General features: G+C 36.9%; 1 protein-coding gene across 1 annotated transcript; it reads left to right on the forward strand.

Annotated features, from left to right (window-relative positions):
- Positions 1-1,296: 1,296 nt before the first annotated feature.
- LOC136152754 (transmembrane protease serine 11G-like) lies at positions 1,297-20,435 on the forward strand. Its single transcript, XM_065914132.1, has 10 exons — positions 1,297-1,354; positions 5,905-6,063; positions 6,689-6,807; positions 8,100-8,167; positions 8,795-8,955; positions 13,372-13,410; positions 14,364-14,535; positions 15,510-15,769; positions 17,927-18,069; positions 20,274-20,435. Exons 1-10 carry the CDS (start codon positions 1,297-1,299, stop codon positions 20,433-20,435), a joined length of 1,341 nt encoding a protein of 446 aa, XP_065770204.1.
- Positions 20,436-20,847: the final 412 nt, after the last annotated feature.

Here is a 20,847-nt window from a genome sequence, read left to right on the forward strand (position 1 = left end):
CTATGATTTCTCTTGAAGGCTCTGAAGTCCTTCCTCAACCCAGATAGAATGATTCTACCTCTGGAACTCTCCATGGGGAAAATCAGGGCTTTGCTACGTTAGTCTCCCAAGCTGCTTCCCTATCTGTATATTTTGTGCCTAGTGTCGTTACTCAGATTCTGATGTCCTGGACACCAGCTCTCACTTTTTTCTTTCATGAACAGCACATCCACCATCTAGTATAAACTTTCCACCAGCTCACTCCACTCCATTTATGTACAAACTCCTAAGTCCTCACCTTGTTTTAGACACAGTTCTAAGTGCCCTTTCATGCATTAACTCATTTAATATTTTCAATAAATCCCACAAGGTGGGTATTATTACTTTCATCTTACCATAAGGAAGCTGAGGCACAAAGAAGTTGAATGACTGTCCAAGGTCCTGCAGTGAAGAGTCAGGGTAAAAACTCAGGTCGGCTGGCTGCAGAAACTACACTCTTAACTGCTCTGCTGGGCAACCTCTTTCAGAGACCAGAAGCCCTTCAAATCATGTGGTGGCTGCTGTGCAGCAAAATCACTTTATTCCTCATATTTGAATTACTGGGCTTCCCACATGGTGCAAGTGATAAAGAACCCACCTGCCAATGCAGGAGACATAAGAGAAGTGGGTACGAACCTGGGATCAGGAAGATCCCCTGGAGGAAGGCATGACAACCCACTCCAGCATTTTTGCCTAGAGAATCCCATGGACAGAGGAGCCTGGAGAATTACAGTCTATGGTGTCACAAAGAGTAGGACACAACTGAAGTGACTTCGCATGCATGCACATTGATTCACTGACTGACAACATTTTTATTAAATAAAGCATTTGAAAAAGCTCCAGGAAAAAATAATAGATGCTCAGAGAGCCACGTAAGGTGAAATAACCTGAAAATGTACCTTAGTAAAGGTTGTACATTGAAAGGGAATGATTGATAATGAAAAGAGAAGGATAAGTTCTTTCTATTCTGAGGTTTGGTTGAATACCTACCCATGAGATAGTCTGGATAATGTGTCTGTGAATGCTAAGTCACAACTGACTCTTTGCAACCCTATGGACTATAGCCCACCAGGCTCCTCTGTCCATGGGATTTCCCAGGCAAGATCATTGGAGTGGGTTGCCATTTCCTCCTCCAGAGAATCTTCGTGACCCAGGGATCAAACCTGTCTCTCCTGAATTGGTAAGCAGATTCTTTACCACTAGTGTCACATGGGAAGCCAGTCTGGATGATAAGCCCGCTCAGAATTTAAACAAAAGTAGAGAGCGTCAAAGGATGAGATGGCTGGACGGCATCACCGATGTAATGAACATGAACTTGGGAAAACTCTGGGAGGTGGTGAGGGACAGGGAGGCCTGGCGCACTGCAGTTCATGGGGTCGCAAGGAATCGGACACGACTGGATGACTGAACAACAACAAGAGGAGGGATTAAAAGGATGACACTTTTCAAAAATATTTTGACTCTTTGTGAAAGGCTTTCTAAAGCCTGCTGAAAGGATAGCTTTTGTCACTGCTCATCTTCACTTTGATGTGAATGCCTCAAAGGTGAGGTCACTTAAATTTTTCTCTTTTTTTTTTGGATGTCAAAGGCTTTTCTTTTTTTTTTCATTTATTTTTATTAGTTGGAGGCTAATTACTTTACAATATTGTAGCGGTTTTTGTCATACATTTACATGAATCAGCCATGGATTTGCATGTATTCCCCATCCCGATCCCCACTCCCACCTCCCTCTCTACCTGATCCCTCTGGTTGGATTTTCCTAACTACAGTGAACCTGTTTAGTCATCTTATTTTAACAGTCTGACCAAAATGAAATTCTTTGTATCCGAACGGTTAGGGGGAAGGAGAAACCAAGAAGGGAAGAGGAGAAAGCTACCCATTAGCAATTTTTGAGTACAAAATGTACAATTGTATCTTGATTCCAAATAAGTGCTTAATCTGATTTTTCCTCCTGCCATGTTTGAAGTAATTCATCTCTAGCAAAACTCTCTACTAAAAATACTTTTTCTGTTGTAAGTAGTTCAGGGTTAAATAAAATAACACAATATTTTATTTAGTAAACAAATATCTACCAAGAACCTATGAGGTATAATCTCTACCAATATCAAACAACCACTGAAATTAGTCATTGAAATTAGTCAGTGTTTAAGATAAAATTGGGTTAGAACTAAAATAAATCAGGAATAAAGCATTGTTTTATTTAAAACAAAAACATATATTAATAAATATTTGAGAGCATGTCAGCATAGTTTCCTGGTAACTCAGACAGTAAAGAATCTGCCTACAATGAGGGAAACCCGGGTTCGAACCCTAGGTTGGGAAGATTCCCTGGAGAAGAGAATGGCAACCCACTCCAGTGTTCTTGCCTAGAGAATTCCATGGACAGAGGAGCCTGGTAGGCTACAGTCCATAGGGTCACAAAGAATCAGACACAACTGAGCAACTAACACTTCCACTTTCTGCATGGTTAAGGAAACGAACTCAAACCATTTTTCACTTATGACCCTTACATAAAATCGTAAGGAAGTCACAGTGATTTTCTGGAGTTCAAACAGTTCAACAAGAAACCACATCATTTTGATGATGAGAATTTTTTTGCAAAACAATCTCCCTCTTTATGAATGGTTTTCTGTATCTGATAGGGGGAAAGAATGAGAAGATGGATCTGGCATTTTCAAGTTTTAAAAAGTATCATTATTTTTCAGCCATTATTTCCTCCAAGGAGAAATGGTTAGTTCTTCTCTGAAACTCTATTAGAAATGCTCTGCAAATCTGGTACAATGTGTTACACTATGCTCCTCCTCTAAAATACTGTAAGTTCCTGAGAGGGAATATTGAAGATCCTTTTCTATGTTCCCCTGCATTTCATAGATATGTAAATAAGTGTTAGTCACTCACTTATGTCTGACTCTTTGCAACTCCATGGACTATAGCCCTCCAGGCTACTCAGTCCATGGGATTTCCCAGGCAAGAATACAGGAGTGGGTAGCCATTTCCATTCATAGTACTGCTCAATAAATATCTACCAAGCTAACTAATTGCTCTCTCCTCATTAACTTCACCTCCATCTCATTTATGAACTCTATTTTCTCAAGTATGTTCTTGAGACATTCTTGTCCTTGTCTCATGTCACCTTAATTTATACTACCCCTCTGCCTGTGATACATCCATTCTTGTCAATTCTTCCTTCTCAGCCTTCAAGAAGCAGTTCACAAGACAACTTCTCTAAGGCAAAACCATGTATCCACTCTGCTTCCATAGCGTACCAGGCATAATTCCATCATGACATTTATCATTTCTATTATGGTAGTTACTTAATATGTTTCTAGATCACACATTCTTTGAAGATGGGAACCTATATATTATTCAATTTTGAGTCTCAAGCAGAAACTGGCATACAGAAGAAACTCAGCAAATCTCAACTGAGTTCATGATTGCCCATGATCTTCTATTAATAAACATGATGAATCCATTCAACAGCACTTGCCTGGGCCCAAGCAGGATCCCAGCTCTTTTATAGATACTTCAAATGTTTGCAGATGTAATACTCTTCCCACCAACCAAAGAGTAGAAGGCCAGAGTAACTTTAACATTAGATCCTTCCAGAAACACAGAAGAACTCAGATTTGGTGCTACTGTCAGACACGAGTGACTGAACTGAACTGAATTGAATTGAGATACTTATAAGAGGTCAGGTCGATGGGTCTGAGTGGGGAAACTGCCTCTGTCTTCTTGCCCAGATACAAAGATGCATTGTTGTTGTTGTTTTTCAGTCACTAAGTCTTGTCCAACTCTTTACAACCCCATAGACTGCAGCCCACCAGCCTCCTCTGTCCTCCACTATCTCCTAGAGTTTGCACAAATGCATGACCTTGAGTCGGTGATGCTATCTAACCATCTTATTTTCCGCCACACCCTCTTCCTGCCCTCAGTCTTTCCCAGCACCAGGGTCTTTTCCAGTGAGTCAGCTCTTCACGTCAGGTGGTCAAAATTTTGGAGCTTCAGCTTCAGCACCAGTCCTTCCAGTGAATATCCAGGATTGATTTCCTTTAGGATTGACTGGTTTGATCTCTTTGCAGTCCAAGGGACTCTCAAGAGACTTTTCCAGCACCACAGTTCGAAAGCATCAAGCATCCCTAATCCTTCCAGATCACTGATGTCAAAAGGCACACCTCAGTTAATATCTTTAAAATTTTAGCTGGGGCCTATTTGCCACCAGCTACTAACTCCAGGGAAGAAAATTCCTTATTCTTCTTTTCCATGTGTAATTTTTAACAGAACAAGAATTGGTACCTTTAACTTTCTAAAGGATGTTCCTGTTCAGTTCTCCCATAGACTAAATCCTCCCAGACAATCCATGTTCATCACAACTCTGTCATTGTTCAGTAGTCCTTGGACTCTGGGCCCTGACATTAGGATGGAGACAGGCTTTGCCACATTTTCCCACTTCCACAAAGTTTTCCCACATACCAGTCATTTGCATTCCACTTTCATTCTTTCCATTATATTTTCAATATACTTCAATATATTATTGTCTTAATATTTTTCTTTAAATCGATTATTCAAATAAATCTGTCCTTATTCTGTGCAACATCACCTATAAAAGTCACAAGTTTAAAATCTTATCATCTTATAAAATAGATGTTTATTACATAACACCAGTGGTTCTCACACCACATAGTTCCTTGGTCCAAAATGTCAAGCTATCACTATTTATTTGTTTATCATATTAATGATATCATTTTGGTTCACATATTATTTTTTCCTTATAGTTCCATTCTGTTTTCTTTTCTTCACCCTGTCCAATTTCAGATGCTCTTTGTATGCATTATAGATTGTTGCTGCTGCTGCTAAATCACTTCAGTTGTGTCCGACTCTGTGTGACCCCATAAACGGCAGCCCACCAGGCTCTACTGTCTCTGGGATTCTTCAGGCAAGAACACTGGAGTGGGCTGCCATTTCCTTCTCCAATGCATTAAAGTGAAAAGTGAAAGTGGAGTCACTCAGTTGTGTCTTGACTCTTCGCGATCCCATGGACCGCAGCCTACCAGGCTCCTCCATCCATGGGATTTTCCAGGCAAGAGTGTTGGAGTGGGGTGCCATTGCCTTCTCCAGCATTATAGATTACTTGTCTTATAAATAGGGATTATGGGTCTAAGAAGTGTGAATGAGTCCCAAAACCCATGTCCTAGTGCCAATTCCTCCAATATCCAACTTTGAGGATTTAGTAATCTCTCTGAGTCTGACTGTTCATGCTAGAACTAGAGGAGTGTCCCAGAAGCCCTCACTCTTTGAGGCTTATATGATTTGAGGCACATAAACCAAATATAAGGTACTAGTTCATTTACAAAAACAAAAATATTTCAGAACATCTAGTATAGTGATGGAGAAGGCAATGGCAACCCACTCCAGTACTCTTGCCTGGAAAATCCCATGGATGGAGGAGCCTGGTAGGTTGCAGTCCATGGGGTTGCAGAGTCGGACAGGACTAAGCTACTTCACTTTCACTTTTCACTTTCCTGCATTGGAGAAGGAAATGATAACCCACTCCAGTGTTCTTGCCTGGAGAATCCCAGGGAGGTGGGAGCCTGGTGGGCTGCCGTCTATGGGATCGCACAGAGTCGGACCCAACCGAAGCGACTTAGCAGCAGCAGCAGTATAGTGAACCAGAAACAAAGGAAACAGTAGTCAACTATAGTACAATTCTGACTTTTAAAAATCAAACTGTAGAGTCAAATGCCAATGAGACTTTCAATGGCACTTTTTCTAATTTTTTATAGAAAAATATATTTAAATGTTACTAAGTGCTGTAAGGGCTAACTATAAAATCCAGAAAAGAAATATTCTATACCAAAGTTATGTGAAATTGAGATTCCAGTGTTTAAGTTCTATTTGTTTGTAACATACAACTCTTTCTCAAAAGGCCATCAATTCTGGGTAGAAGAACACATTCATTGAAACCATGGAAGATTGCCCTTATTACTACAGCTGTTGTGTTGCTTCTAGCAGTAATCATCGGTCTCCCTGTTTATTTTTTGGTATTTGGTAAGAATCTGATTGCATTATTTTGAAAATTTAAAGATCTAGACAATTGATTTTAAAATCTTTACATTTTAGAAACCCTTTTCTAATATTTTAAGATGTAATTTTCATTGCAATAATAGTTTATATAGAAGTATACATACTTTGTATAATTCGATATTTATTTGCATAAATTTGTCTACATTGGGAAATGTAAAAATTTATGTGCAAAATTACTTCTAGCATTTAAAATTTGACTTTGTTCATATAATATTTTCTCTCAAATGGTTCAGTAGAGTCATATGTTATTGTATGGTTTGATAATATTTAACGTACTGAGAGCAAAATATTATTTTAGTAGCAATTCTAACTTTAAGGTCAGCTTTTTGAATATAATACATTCTACTATTATTATTTAATTAACAGCTTAAATTGATAAATTACCACTAACAGATGGTAATTGTGTCAGGATACAACTGACAACCTTGTGACCATGAGAATGTGTGAACTTAATAAAGGGTTAAAGGCCGTGTTGGCTACAGCTGTTGTGTTTAATTCTCAACAACTTGTCAGTTACAGGAGTTTTCTGCATATCATCCCTTCTGATAGTTATACAACTCAAACGATCCATTTTTGTTTTCCCTTCCAGATCAGAAGGTTCATTATTACCAAACTTCCTTCCGGATCCCTAGTATTAAGTACAATCCTGATTTTTCAGTGGACCATTCAAAAAATAGGACAGACCTGAAACAAAAAATCAGTAATGAGGTAAGGCTGAGCTTTTCTGCCATCATTCCTACCCTGACAATATTATTGTGAAGGAGTTTAAATTATAGTAAGAGGCAATTTGAGAACATACAAAATTGCAGTTATGTTTTGGTTGCTAGAAAAACAAAGAATGCCCAGTTAGATTTTAATTTCAGATTCTCATGAATATATATTTCCTGCTTCTACTAAAAAATCATTGTTTATGTGAAATTAAAGCTTAACTATATTTTTATTTGCTAATCCTGGTGACTCTAACTAACTATCTCAGGAAGATTGGAGCAATACATTGGACAAAGAATAATTGTACCACATGCAGAACAACATAAGCCCAAGAGATAAATAGGTAGGTCAAATACACCCACAAAAATACATATTAGATTTATCTGGAGACATAACTTAGGTACAAACATTACCATATACAATATAGTAAGCACCTACTGTGTGCATGACCTGATACATTTCCCATTAGGCAACTTATACTGAACATTTTATTCCCGAAAATATACCACAGAAACACACAGACTAGCTCTTTAACTGAGCTAGTGAAAGACTTCAGTTTATACACAGCTTCTATGGAGTATAGCATTGACCAAAGATGGCAGATCTTTGCCAGGTTTAGGAATACTTCTTTAGATCTTTCCCAACCAAAAGCAGAAGCTGATGAAATGAGTCGAAGGATGCAACTGAGTGGGATTGGTGTGCCTTTCCAAAAATACATCCCAAACAAATACTTAGGGGGAAAAAATTGGTGCAGAATATATAGCATTTTGTTATATGATTCTAGGTAAAGATTTGATGCCTTTTTCTTGATAAGTATATTAATTTTTAAAAAGTGTTCCCCAAAATATACATTTTCCTCCTCTCCCCCACTTATCACAGTTTCAAAACACAGCCTATAAATTTTCACCAAAGCCTAAAAAGCTTATTTTTAATCACACTCATGGGGATGATAATTATGTTTTAATGATAGTGGTTGTTAAGTTCATTCATAGCAAGTTTTCAATGAAATTCAGTCTCTGTACTGGCTGTTGAAATATGTGACTTCATTTGACTCTTTTTATCATTCATCTTTGACCAGGTGACAATTTATTCAAATACCAACATTCAGTTACAGAGATGACCTTTATGACAAGAGTATGCCCAAATGAGATTTCTGGGCATAGCTGTAAACAAACTTAGAAGTAAATGCTATTTGAATCACTGTACATTTTATACAAGCATTTTTGTAATATATTGAAATGTGAAAAATTCATATTTAACAAAGTTCTACACTTTTTTTTTTCTTTTCTCAGATAGATGAGATATTTCAAAGATCCAGTTTAAGTCATCATTACATCAAGTCTCATGTTTTCAATGTTAGGTAATTATAGCTAATTACTTTGATGAAAAAGCAACTTTGTATTATTTAGTTTTTCTTCAATTATTTGCTTTCTGAATATGATGTAAAAAATTAAGATATACTGAGAGTAAAAATAATTTAATATTATTACATTTAATTGTTATTTCTCATTTACAGAGTATATTTAGGGAGAGAGTGCTATAACTTGGGTAGTGATAAAATATATTCTACTGGTTGTCCTTTTAAAGATTTTTGTATTTCAATTAAAGATTCTTACAATCATTAAAAACTCCTCTCAATTTTACTTACATTTTAAACAATAAACAAATATAATGAATTTTTTAAAGTCAAGAATAAAATACAAGGTTGATGAATTTAACAAGTGCTTTTATTTGTCCAGAAAAAAAAGATTTTACCATTTTCAGATACTCTCCCCTCCCTAAATATGATCAAGTTTTACAAACTAGGAGTAATTCAGGTATTAACACCTATATGATGCAGAAAGGAAAAACATCCATGACAATGAAGAGTATAAAATATTTATGTTGTATTTTCTTGAAGATATAACTATATTTATGTAATAAGTTATAAAATAGTAACTACTATGCTACTTCCTCACTCATTTATTCTGATATTTTTGTTTTTCAGGCCAAGTAATAATGGTTTGAAAGTAAATGTATTGCTCAAATTTCAGTTTACCTCTAACAATGCAGACACAATAAAAAGAGAAGCTGATAGCATTTTGCATCAGAAGTTGAAATTAAATGAAAGCTTCTTGAAGATAGATACTTCACTGCCCTATCTTAAAGGCAAGAAATACCATTTTTCTTTCTTTGTTACAGTTTATCATTTTAACAGTCTTTCCTTCTACAGAGAAATCTTTTTTTAACCATAAAATTAAATCACTTTTATTTATGTCTCTTAATTACTTGATAATAAACAAATCTCCACACAATCAACACTTCCTTTGGTTAGCATGGACACAATTGTAAAACAAGGATAATATGATAATCCAAATATAGAAGTATTTCTTACTCTTTAAAAAAGATTATAGTGGAATTGTTTGAACTAATTAAGCATTGTTGTTGTTGTTCAGTTGCTAAGTCTTGTCCAGCTCTCTGTGACCCCATGAACTGCAGCATGCCAGTCTTCCCTGGCCTTCACAATTTTCCAGAGTTTATTCAAATCCTTATCCATTGAGTCTGTGATGCCATCCAACCATCTAATACTCTGCTGCATGCTTGTCCTCCTGCCCTTAATCTTTCCCAGCATCAAGGTCTTTTCCAATGAGCTGGCTCTTCACATCAGGTGGCCAAAATATTGGAGTTGCAGCTTTAGCACCAGTCCTTTCAGTGAATATTCAGGATTGATTTCCCTTAGGATTGACTGGTTTGACCTCCTTGCTGTCCAAGGGATCTCAAGAGTCTTCTCCAGCACCACAATTCAAAAGGATCAATTCTTTGGTGCTCAGCCTTCTTTATGTTCCAACTCTCATATCTGTACGTGACTACCGGAAAACCGTAGCTTTGACTCTATGGACCTTTGTTGGCAAAGTGATGTCTCTCCTTTTTAATATGCTGTCTAGGTTTGTCAAGTTACTATTAGGACATTCCTCATCCCCATGGGAAGGTCTCCTAAAATTCATAATTTATCCTGAGACACTTCTGTCCTTATCAGGGTGCTTGAAAATTAATCCATATATTATTTTTTTTAATTTACTTCTCTGCAAAAGAGTGGTAAGTCCTTGAACACAGGAAATGTGTCTTCTGCAGACATAATCACCTTCCCAAGATTAGCACAGAACTCAGCACAGGACAGGAACAGGGTATTTGCAAAACACTGTGTCTTTAACTTTGTAAAATAATTCATAGTATCAAAAGTGAGCATGAAACAAAAGTAGTGTTTTAACATTAACAGATACCACGGAACACTGAGGAACCTGGAATCCTTCCTTTTCTCACTTAAGAGCTTTGCAACTATGCTTTAGAAAGTAAGAGGTTGTATATATAAACTTTAAAAACCAAAAGTTGCAGTTTTATAGGGTAAGATAACTCATTTAAATACATATAATATAAAGAGAAAATGCATGGGATACATACTAAGAAGGACTGCAGGTGGTAGTGAAAAGAAACCAAGACTTAGAAACCAGAAGACCTATGTCCTAGCAATAACAGTTGTAGCCTTCGATAAATTGTGGGACCTCTGTGTCTCAATTCCTGTTTCGCAAAATGAAAACAGTAAGTGAAACTTATTCTTTAGGAAAATGCAAAAATTTTGAAAAGTACAAGAACAAGCAAATTAATGTAATGTGTTATTAAATGGACTTTCTCTGATATCTTTAACAATGTTGATCCTGAGAAGTTGGAGAATTGATTAACGTGTCTTTTAAAAAAAAAGAGAGCTTGGAAATTAAAGACACAAATGGCTCCAAAACGCAAATATTGAAAGAGCTTTCTGAGAATATCTTGAGTCCAGCAGAAATCTGCTAAGCTTAGTCTTTTAAAGGTAATTTTTACAGGATTATGATAAAGCTCAAGAAGAAGCTTTGAGTTTAGCTTTCAACTAAGTTTTGTTTTGGGTAATGAATATTTAGTTAGAATAGGAAAGGAGTGACAACAAATCAAAAATTCTAAAAAGCTGATTAACTCTCTAAATATCCTGTAATTCAGAAAAAAGAATGCTTTTTAAAAATCAATTTAAATTGGAGGATAATTGCTTTGCAATGCTGTTTATTTCTGCCATGTAACAACATGAATCAGCCATAAATATACACATGTTCCCTCTCTCCTGAACCCCACCCCCACCCCTCACTGTATCCCATCCCTCTAGGTTGTCACAGAGCACCAGGCTGAGCTCCTCGTGCTACACAACTTCCCACTAGCTATCTATTTTACATATGATAATGTATATGTTTCCATGCTACTCTTTCGATTTGTCCCACCCTCTCCTTCCCTTACTGTGTCTACAAGCTGTTCTCTATGTCTGAGTCTCTCTTCCTGCCCTGCAAATAGGTTCATCAGAATCACTTTTCTAGATTCCATATATATGCATTAATGTATGATATATGCCTTTCTCTTTCTGACTTACTTCACTCTGTATAACAGGCTCTATGTTCATCCACATCAGTTCAACTGATTCAAATTCATTCCTTCATTCCTGGCTGAGTAATACTCCCTTGTATATGTGCATCGCAACTTCTTTATCCATCCGTCTGTTGATGGACATCTAGGCTGTGTCCATACCCTGGCTATTATAAATAGCGCAGCAGTGAACATCGGGGATGCATGCGTGCATGTGTGCTAAGTTGCTTCAGCAGTGACGGACTCTTCGTGCCCTATGGACTGTATCTCACCAGCCTCCGCTGTCCACTGAATTCTCCAGGCAGGAATACTGGAGTGGGTTGTCCTTCCCTTCTCCAGGGGATCTTCCTGACCCAGGGATTGAACCTGCAGCTCCTGCACTGCAGGCAGATTCTTTACCAGAGACACTGGGAAGCCCCAAATATTGGGGGTATATAAGTCTTTTAAAATTTTAGTTTTCTCAGGGTATATGCCCAGCACTGGAATTGCTGGGTCATATGGTAGTTTTATTCCTAGTTTTTTTTTAAGGAATGTCCATACTGTTCTCCAAGGTGGCTATATTAATTTATATTACCACCAACAATGCAAGAGTTTCCTTTTTCCCACATGCTCTACAGCATTAATTGTTTATAGACTTTTTTGGTGATGGTCATTCTGACTGGTGGGAGATGATACCTCATTGTAGTTTTGATTTCCATTTCTCTAATAATAAGTAATGTTAAAAATCTTTTCATGTGTTTATTGGCCATCTGTATGTCTTTGGAGAAATGTCTTTTTAGGGTTCAGCCCATTATTTGCTGGGCTGTTTAAAAACACCCTTTTTTTTATTTGTTAGTTACTTCATTTTTCTCTGTAATATCTTACTATTTTTCCCTTACCTTTTTTTTTTTTTTTTGCTGTATACTCTTCAAACATCAAAGTTTTTATATTATTTTCTATAGAAAAAAAGAGAAAGATAATTTAGACTTTCTATCAGCATGTTTGATAGGCTTTTAAAATATTATTTTGAAATAATTATAGATTTACTTGAGGTTGCAAAGAAATTTATAGAGAAATCTCATGCACTTGTACCCTTCCCCCAGCCTTCCTTAATGCAGTACATTAAAACCAAGAAATTCAAATGGATACAACCCACAGAATTTATTCAGATTCCACAATAATATATGAACTAATTTGTGTGTGGATTTGTATGTATAGCTCTAGGCAATTTTATCACATATTATATAACTACCACCAGAATCAATATATTCAACTGTACAATGTCAAGGCTCTCTAGTGTTACTTCTTTAAAGCGACACCTATTTCTTCTATCTATACCTAGCCCAACTACCACTAATCCATTTTTCATCTCTGTAATTACATTATTTTAGAGATTTCACATAAATAGAATTATATACTTGGTATCCTTTTGAGATTGACCACTTTTGTTCAGCATATTTTGCTTGAGGTTCATCCATCTCATTGTATCAATAGTTTGTTCCTTGTTATTGCTAGGCAGTTTTCATAGCATTCAGGTTTGTTTAACCACTCATCTGCTGAAGAGCATTTGAACAGTTTCAAGTTTTTGGCTACTACAATGAAGCTGCTATAAACATTCATGTCCAAGTTTCTTCATGAAAATGTCTTCATTCTTTGGGATAAATGTCAAAAGTACAACTGTAGTTGATAAAAGCATTTTTAGTTTTGAAAGGAACTACCAAACTATTTCTAAGAGTGGCTGTACCATTTTGCATTTCCTATTATATGAGTTACCCAGTTTCTCTACATCTTTGCCAAAATTTGGTGTTATCACTATTTTTCATTTTAGCCTTCCTGATAGGTGTGTAGTGATATCTACCTACACCCTCTTCTATTTAACTTATATTTTAATAAATTGATGTGGGATTAATTAATTAGATATAGTCACACTTCATGGCAAACAACTTCATTCCCCATGCCAATGATTATGAACAGGATTTTCCCAGAGGTCACATATAGTCAGAAGAAGAGTTTAATCTATGTCTGGGCCTCTACATATTGTAGAATTTTATTTAAATTAAGAATTTATTGACTCTTCAATTCCTCCAAAATAGAAACATTCATGTCGTGTAGAAAGAGTATTTAAAACGTTCCACTGCTGACCAATCACCTTTTTTTTTCCCACAGATATGAATAATGTACAAGCAGAGCACATCCTGAACAGCTGTAAGTTCAACGTTATTATTGAGATGTATATAAATCAGATGCTTGCATGTGTGCTCAGTCATGTCTGACTCTATGACCCCATGGACTGTAGCACCAGTTTCCTCTGTCCATGAGATTTTCCAGGCAACAATATTGAAGTGGATTGCCATTTCCTCCTCCAGAGTATCTTCCCCACCCAGGGATCTAACCCACATCTGCTGTATTGGTAGGCAGATTCTTAACCACTGAGCCACCTAGGAAACCCATATAAATCAAATAATAGAACCCAAAACCCTTTTGGAATATCACTATTCCCATATAAACTTTTTCCCAGAAGTATATAACAACTTTTAATGGATACATAATTTAACTCTCCCCAAGGGGAAAAAATTTACCATTAATAATTGGAAATGTCTATATGGACATACTTGCTCTACCACAAAGAAAGTTTTGCTGATGACGTCTCTTTTTTACAATCCCTTTTCATTTTATCTTATTTGATTTTATTTGGCTCATTTTGTTAAAGCAAACGATTTTGCTTAGAATTTAATGACATCCACTAACTTTAATATGTGAACTTTGACATTTATACTGTTGTACTGTAATGATTTTTTGTAACATTAGAGAAGTATTTTAGAAGAGTAAAAATGGTATTCTTCTGCTTTAAGTGCTGTAAATTTCACACTCAAAATTGTCAAAAATCACTCAGGTAAACTTCTTTTTTTTTTTTTAAACGTCTGCCTATAAAAATGTGATTCAGAAAATATGAAAAAAAAATTTAAAGTGAAATTGCTGTAAGAGGCATCAAATATTTTTTTAAGTTAATCCTTTTTTCAGTGTGAATAATTATTATTCTGTCATGCAGTTTTGATTAATTTTTAAGGTAAGGCAAGGTTATATTTCCATGTTAATGTGCCAAGCATATTCACACACATTTATAACTCTGGAAATAACCGTCTAATTCCCTCTGACAGGTTGCGGTTTAGGGAGGGAGTTCCCATCCATGGAAAGAATTGCCGATGGTAGTGTTGCAAAGAAAGCTGATTGGCCTTGGCAAGCCAGCCTGCAGGTTGACGGCATCCATTTCTGTGGAGCCACATTGATTAGTGAGGTGTGGCTCCTGACTGCTGCTCATTGCTTTGAATCGTAAGTCCTCACCTGTGCCAGCCCCTCCATATATAACAGAGAACACCAATTTCATCTCCTCACCTTCACATCCTGTAACTGTTATCCCATTTTCATTGGTCCTAGACCCTAAAATGGTATACAGAATTGTCCAGCAGACTTAGAAGAAGTAACAATTACTGAAGAACAGGAAAAAATTAGAATATTTTCAATTCCAACTGAATATAGATTCTCCAACAACCTCAACTTAAAAACAAGTTAACATCACCAAAAGTTAAACACATACACACACACACCAGTTTTCCTGAAATATACTGTGCATTTCTTAAAATAAAACTCAGATAATAGTATCCCAACCCTCAAACTTACATCTGATTTTCCCACATGAATATCTGGTGCTGTGCTTTTACTATTTGTATGCTTTTTGGTGACTTAACATGTAAAACACTTGGGAGTACTAAAGAGATACAATAAACCTATTGAAATTCATATAAAATGGGAAAATATTCTGGATAGAATGTTTACTGAAAAGGAAAGATGTGAAAACAATATAAAAGTGGCTCCACCTCTCTTTCCCTCTCTCTTTTCTCTCTCCGTGGATATGCATACATTTATATATACAGATATGAGTACTTATGTGTGTGTACATGTGGGTATATATGTCTAATTTTTATTTACTTGTATACTCATCAACTAATCTGAATTACTTTTACAACCAAAACTGGCGACAATAAGTTTCCTTTAAAAAAAATACAAACTTTCCTTCAAGGAGAGTAATTATAAGCTATTTTAGAATGGGGAAGATTTATCAGCAAAATGAAACAAAAGAGTCCCAGGGAGAAGCCACAAATAAAGAAAGTGGGAGGATCCCAAGCAACTACCACTTTAAACAATTTGACCTTCCTCACCGTTATGTCCATGCTCATTCAAAGTCCTGGGCAACTTCTGATCAGAAATGATCTAAACCAACCATAATCCTTTTAATCTGTGATCAGCTACAAAAACCCCAGACGCTGGACGGTTAGCTTTGGAACAACTCTAAGCCCCCCACTGATGAGACAAGAGGTGCAGTCGGTTGTCATTCATGAAGACTATGCTGCCCATAAGCATGACGATGACATCGCTGTGGTGAAGCTCTCCACCCCTGTCATATTTTCGGATGAGGTGCACAGAGTCTGTCTCCCGGATGCTACTTTTGAAGCCTTGCCTAAGAGCAAAGTGTTTGTCACTGGATGGGGAGCTCTAAAAGCAAATGGTGAGTATCTCAGTAAAAATGAACAAGTGAAAAAAGAAAACTCATCCTCCACTGGAATGCATGCATGCATGCTAAGTCGCTTCAGTCATGTCCAACTCTTTGTGACCCTCTGTACCCTAGCCTGCCAGGCTCCTCTGTCCATGGGATTCTCCAGGCAAGAATACTGAAGTGGGTTGCCATTCCCTCCTCCAGAGGATCTTCTCCCCCCATTGGAAGAGATATAAGATACAAAATCAAAATATATAAAATAGATGTAATCAAGATGTCACATGAAAAATATGGCAGAAACAAGATATAAACCCTCGGTGATGGACAGGGAAGCCTGGCATGCTGCAGTCCATGGGGTCACAAAGAGTTGGACATGACTGAGTGACTAAACTAAGTTATGAAAACTACTATTAAACAGTACCTGTATGTATTATCTTCTTTATGGGATATTTTGGAATCTATGTAGCTATAGCTTTCCTTTAAAAAAAAAAAAAATGGCAACCTACTCCAATATTCTTGCCTGAGAAACCCCATGGACAGAGGAGCCTAGCAGGCTACAGTCCATGGGGTCTCAGAAGAGTCAGACACAACTTACTGACTAAACAACAACAACTTTCCATATAATGCTTTTCTTTCTTTTGTTGCCTTTTGTACACAGACACTGTTATGGTTGATGATTCTTAAAGTATGTAATTTGTGAGCAGTAATAATGACAAGCTTTCTGTAATGTACAGAAATACAGTTAAACAGAAATACCTTAAGCAAGCAATTTGAATGGTGTTCTTGATGCTAAACATTAAAGGAGCCCTTTGTATCCATGTATCTATGAAAGAGTTTTTGAGCCTGAGACTTTATAAATTTTGACAGACATTTTACTACACTTAATAATATACAATAAGCTGCAAAGATAGAACTTTAGAGCCTGATTTGAATTTCCAGTTCTCACGTCTCTTGGTTGGATTTATTACATATAATTTAATCTGCTCTTGAATTTCTGACTCATGGGCTTCTCTGAGGGCTCAATGGTAAAGAATTTGCCTACCAATGCAGGAGATACAAGTTCCACCCCTGGGTTGGGAATATCCCCTGGAGAAGGAAATGGCAACCTATTCCTGTATTCTTGCCTAGAAAATCTGATGGACAGAGAAACCTGGTGGGCTCTAGTACATGGGGTTGCAAAAGACTCAGACAAGAGTAAAATACAAGCAACAATATAGACTCTTATAATGGCATTACAGTCTTGTTTGTGCCCTTGTTCAAAGTATAGCTTTTATCTGAGTCTTTATGAGGTAGCAGTTAATATTTTCCAGCAATAAGATTTTTTTAATTAACATGTATATATATACACATACATTTATATATATTTAGACATAATGCTATTGCACACTTACTATATATAGTGTAAACATACTTTTCATATGTACTGGAAAATAAAAATATTTGTATGACTGGCTGCATTGAGATATTAGCTTCAGTGTGGTGGTCTGGAACCAAACTTGCAATATCTCTGAGATGTGCTTTGTCAAGTGATGAGGCAGATTTTCAGATAAGGTAAGGTAAACTGTCACAGATTATCCCAGGTGGTGAGGAATCCCCTGGGTTTAAATCTAATGTTATCCTTCATGTAACTATGTGATCACGGCTAAGACTCAAAACCAGGTGAGCTTTGGTTTCCTCATCTGAAAAAAAAATACTCACGTCTATCTTTGATGACGGTTCAATTCAGTTCAGTTCAGTCCCTCAGTCGTGTCCAACTCTTTGCGACCCCATGAATCGCAGCATGCCAGGCCTCCCTGTCCATCACCAACTCCCAGAGTTTACTCAAACTCATGCCCATTGAGTCAGTGATGCCATCCAACCATCTCATCCTCTGTCGTCCCCTTCTCCTCCTGCCCCCAATCCCTCCCAGCATCAGGGTCTTTTCCAATGAGTGACGACAGTAGCTAGGATAAAATAAGATAGTAGGAGTCAATGTACCAAGCATGGTACCTAGCACATAGGAGATACCCTAGAAATAAAACTTGAATCTGAACACTTGTCATCGAGTCCAGAGTGATATTATCTCTAGAAAAATGTTTTCTCACTGGTTCATCATTTGCAAGAAACAACAATTAACTATCATAAGCAATAATATGGAAATTCTTCATCTGTTTATCTTTTTCTCTTTAGGTCCCTTTCCCAATACTCTGAGAGAAGTTGAAGTAGAGATCATAAGTAATGATATATGTAATCAAGTTCATGTATATGGTGGAGCTGTATCATCAGGAATGATATGTGCTGGATTCTTGAAAGGAAAACTAGATGCCTGTGAAGTAAGAACACTTTCAAATCTACAAAATGAATCTGTTACTAGAGATGACTTGACTGAACATAGACTAATGTCACTTTATGTGACTCTATGAAATTAAATTTGTGGAGGAGAGAAAATAGCAGAGTATACAGGGTTACATTTAAAATGGATAACCAACAAGGACCTACCATATAGCACAGGGGACTCTGCTCAATATTCTGTAATAATCTAAATAGGAAAAGAATTTGAAAAAGCATAGATACATGTATATGCATAATGGAATCACTTTCTTGTACATCTGAAATTAACACAACATTGTCGATCAACTATACTCCTATATAAAATTGAAATAAGAAAAAGTTGAATAAAATTTTAAAAAACAGGCATGACAGCTCACTTCAGCAGCACATATACTAAAAAACAAGCATGACAAAATTTTTTTGAAAAGCTACAGGGAAAAGAATAGCCATAAGAAATAGTTCTCATTTACTATTGTCTGGTGTTGTGCTTATTCACTCAGACATGTCCAACTCTTTGCACCCCCATAGACTGTAACCCACCAGACTCCTCTGTCTGTGGGGACTCTCAAGGCCAAACCATTGGAGTGGGTTGCTGTGCCCTCCTCCAGGGGATCTTCCCAATGCAGGCATTGAACCCAGGTGTCCCGCATTGCAGGTGGATTCTTTACCATTTGAGACACCAGGGAAGCCTAGAGCCATGTGTAAAGAATAATCACCAGCTGCAAACTGGTGGGCTCTGATTAAAGAAATGGACTTCCTGTAGACAATAGAAACCAAACCAGAGACAATCACTGCTTCAAGCCATAGTCAGACTCTGTAGTTAGGTATCTAATCCCTCTAATTGCAAGGCGCTGTGGCCTGGGACCTGCAGATATCTCCACGGCCAGTAGAGCATCATCACACCAGTGCTTGAACCTTTGAACTTAAACAGTGTACATCACATAGAATTATACTACCTAGGAGAGAAAATATCTGTACATTCATTTCAAAGTGTTACCTCACAAATCACGTACTAATTAAATAAATTGCATTTCCCTCAACCTTACAGAGCATTAATTTTAATCATTAAGCATTTAAAGACAATACATTGTAAAGTATGGCTATTTCAAGTACTGAAAATAAATAATTAAACCTTCTACCTGTAGCATTTGAAACTGAATCTGACGGTTTAGCAATTCTATGTTTGAAATAGACTCAGCTCCACAAAAAAAGGGAATCTGTTGAATAGAGACTTGTATCTGAGCTTATTCCATAAGAGAGCAGATGTCATCATTCTGTTGGTCCATGTTCCCCTGCTTCCTTCACCTCTAGTATACTAAGAACATAAATTAGGATTTAGGACTTTGAGAAAGAAGCTCAGGACAATTGCTTTTGGTAGACCAGAGCTCTTACTCTCTGTCCACTGGGCACAGAGAGTGTACTAAGAAGTACGTGATGGGAAGAGAGTTTAAAGGCACAAGACTCTAAGAACCCTGCCTACTTCAAACAGAATCATCTCTCTTATTTAACAGAAACATCTGGAAGGGGTTTCCATATAATATTTCTTTTAAGTGAATAGACTCATTGCTAAAAGATAAAATTAAAAATCATTTGTGAAAGACTTAACTATATCAAGGAAGTCTTCTTGATTCCTACACTCAAGCCAGTCCACTTGGGAGCAAAACCCTGTGTGTAATCAATGATGCACATTCATTTGGAATGTCCTTTGCCTATCTTTCTCCTCTCAAATCTATTGCTACACAGTGATACAGTGCCTCAGACACCTTCCTATCAACTGGTGGAACAAGGTGGGGATTCCAGATTCAAAGCATGAGATTATTCCTACCTAGCAGATTTAGGAGAGGCTTCATGGCAGAAGTGACACTTGAGGTCACATTTATGTAAGAAATGGATGCTTAGACCTAGGTTCAATTTGTGCTGTCTGCTGAGACCAAGCAAAACTAAAAACTATACAAGGATAAAACTGAAACCTTAACTTTAGTCACACTACCTTCCAGAAAGAGACATTAATAGAGGTAAACAGAGATAATCAGATAACAGATAATAAGAATCTCAACTATTAAATTAATGGTGAGTAAAAAGAGAATTTGTTTTTCATATTTCAACATAAATATTAATTTACTAGACATCCAGATGCTGATTAACTTGTATTTCTGACACCCCTTTATTTATCACATTGATCTTTTTTTCCCTTCCCACTTGCCAGGGTGATTCTGGGGGACCTCTGGTTATAGCACGTGATGGAAACATCTGGTATCTTATCGGAATAGTAAGCTGGGGAATGGACTGTGGAAAAGAAAACAAGCCTGGAGTCTATACCAAAGTGACTCATTATCGGGACTGGATTAAGTCTAAAACTGGCATCTAATGTAATAACCACCTCCACATCCAAAATGTAAATTCCATGTGTGGCCTCTGGCAAATCATGTTTAGTATGTGCTGCTATGTATATTGTCATCAAATTCAAGATGCAAATAAGCCTGATCTGACAACTCTCCTCTAACATGTGAGGAAAGAAAGCTTTCTTTCACATCACCTGATGTGTCTCACTGACTGCAAGCATATACCATAGTGTCAACTCCAGTAAGATCTGCCATTGCGGCTAAGTGTCTCTGCCTCCTGGCTCATCTTTTGGTTTCTACTACACACTTTCCACTTTAGAAAAATCCAGCAGTTTAATCAGATGAGTACCAACTGGCTAAGTATTCGTTATTTTTTTTCCTGACACAGCATACTGCCCTTCCCTGACTTCATATTTTTTAGCCTCCTCCTCAAATAAT

Source organism: Muntiacus reevesi, chromosome 22 (assembly GCF_963930625.1).
Source record: "Muntiacus reevesi chromosome 22, mMunRee1.1, whole genome shotgun sequence".
NCBI classification, from domain to species: domain Eukaryota; kingdom Metazoa; phylum Chordata; class Mammalia; order Artiodactyla; family Cervidae; genus Muntiacus; species Muntiacus reevesi.

Bases quoted from the DNA above. Each gene is read 5' to 3' on its own strand.
- LOC136152754 (XM_065914132.1), top strand. From the start codon at position 1,297: ATGGCTGGACGGCATCACCGATGTAATGAACATGAACTTGGGAAAACT. The intron at 6,064-6,688 runs GTAAGAATCTGA...TTTCCCTTCCAG, and splicing joins TGTTTATTTTTTGGTATTTG to ATCAGAAGGTTCATTATTAC. The intron at 13,411-14,363 runs GTAAGTTCAACG...TCCCTCTGACAG, and splicing joins AGAGCACATCCTGAACAGCT to GTTGCGGTTTAGGGAGGGAG.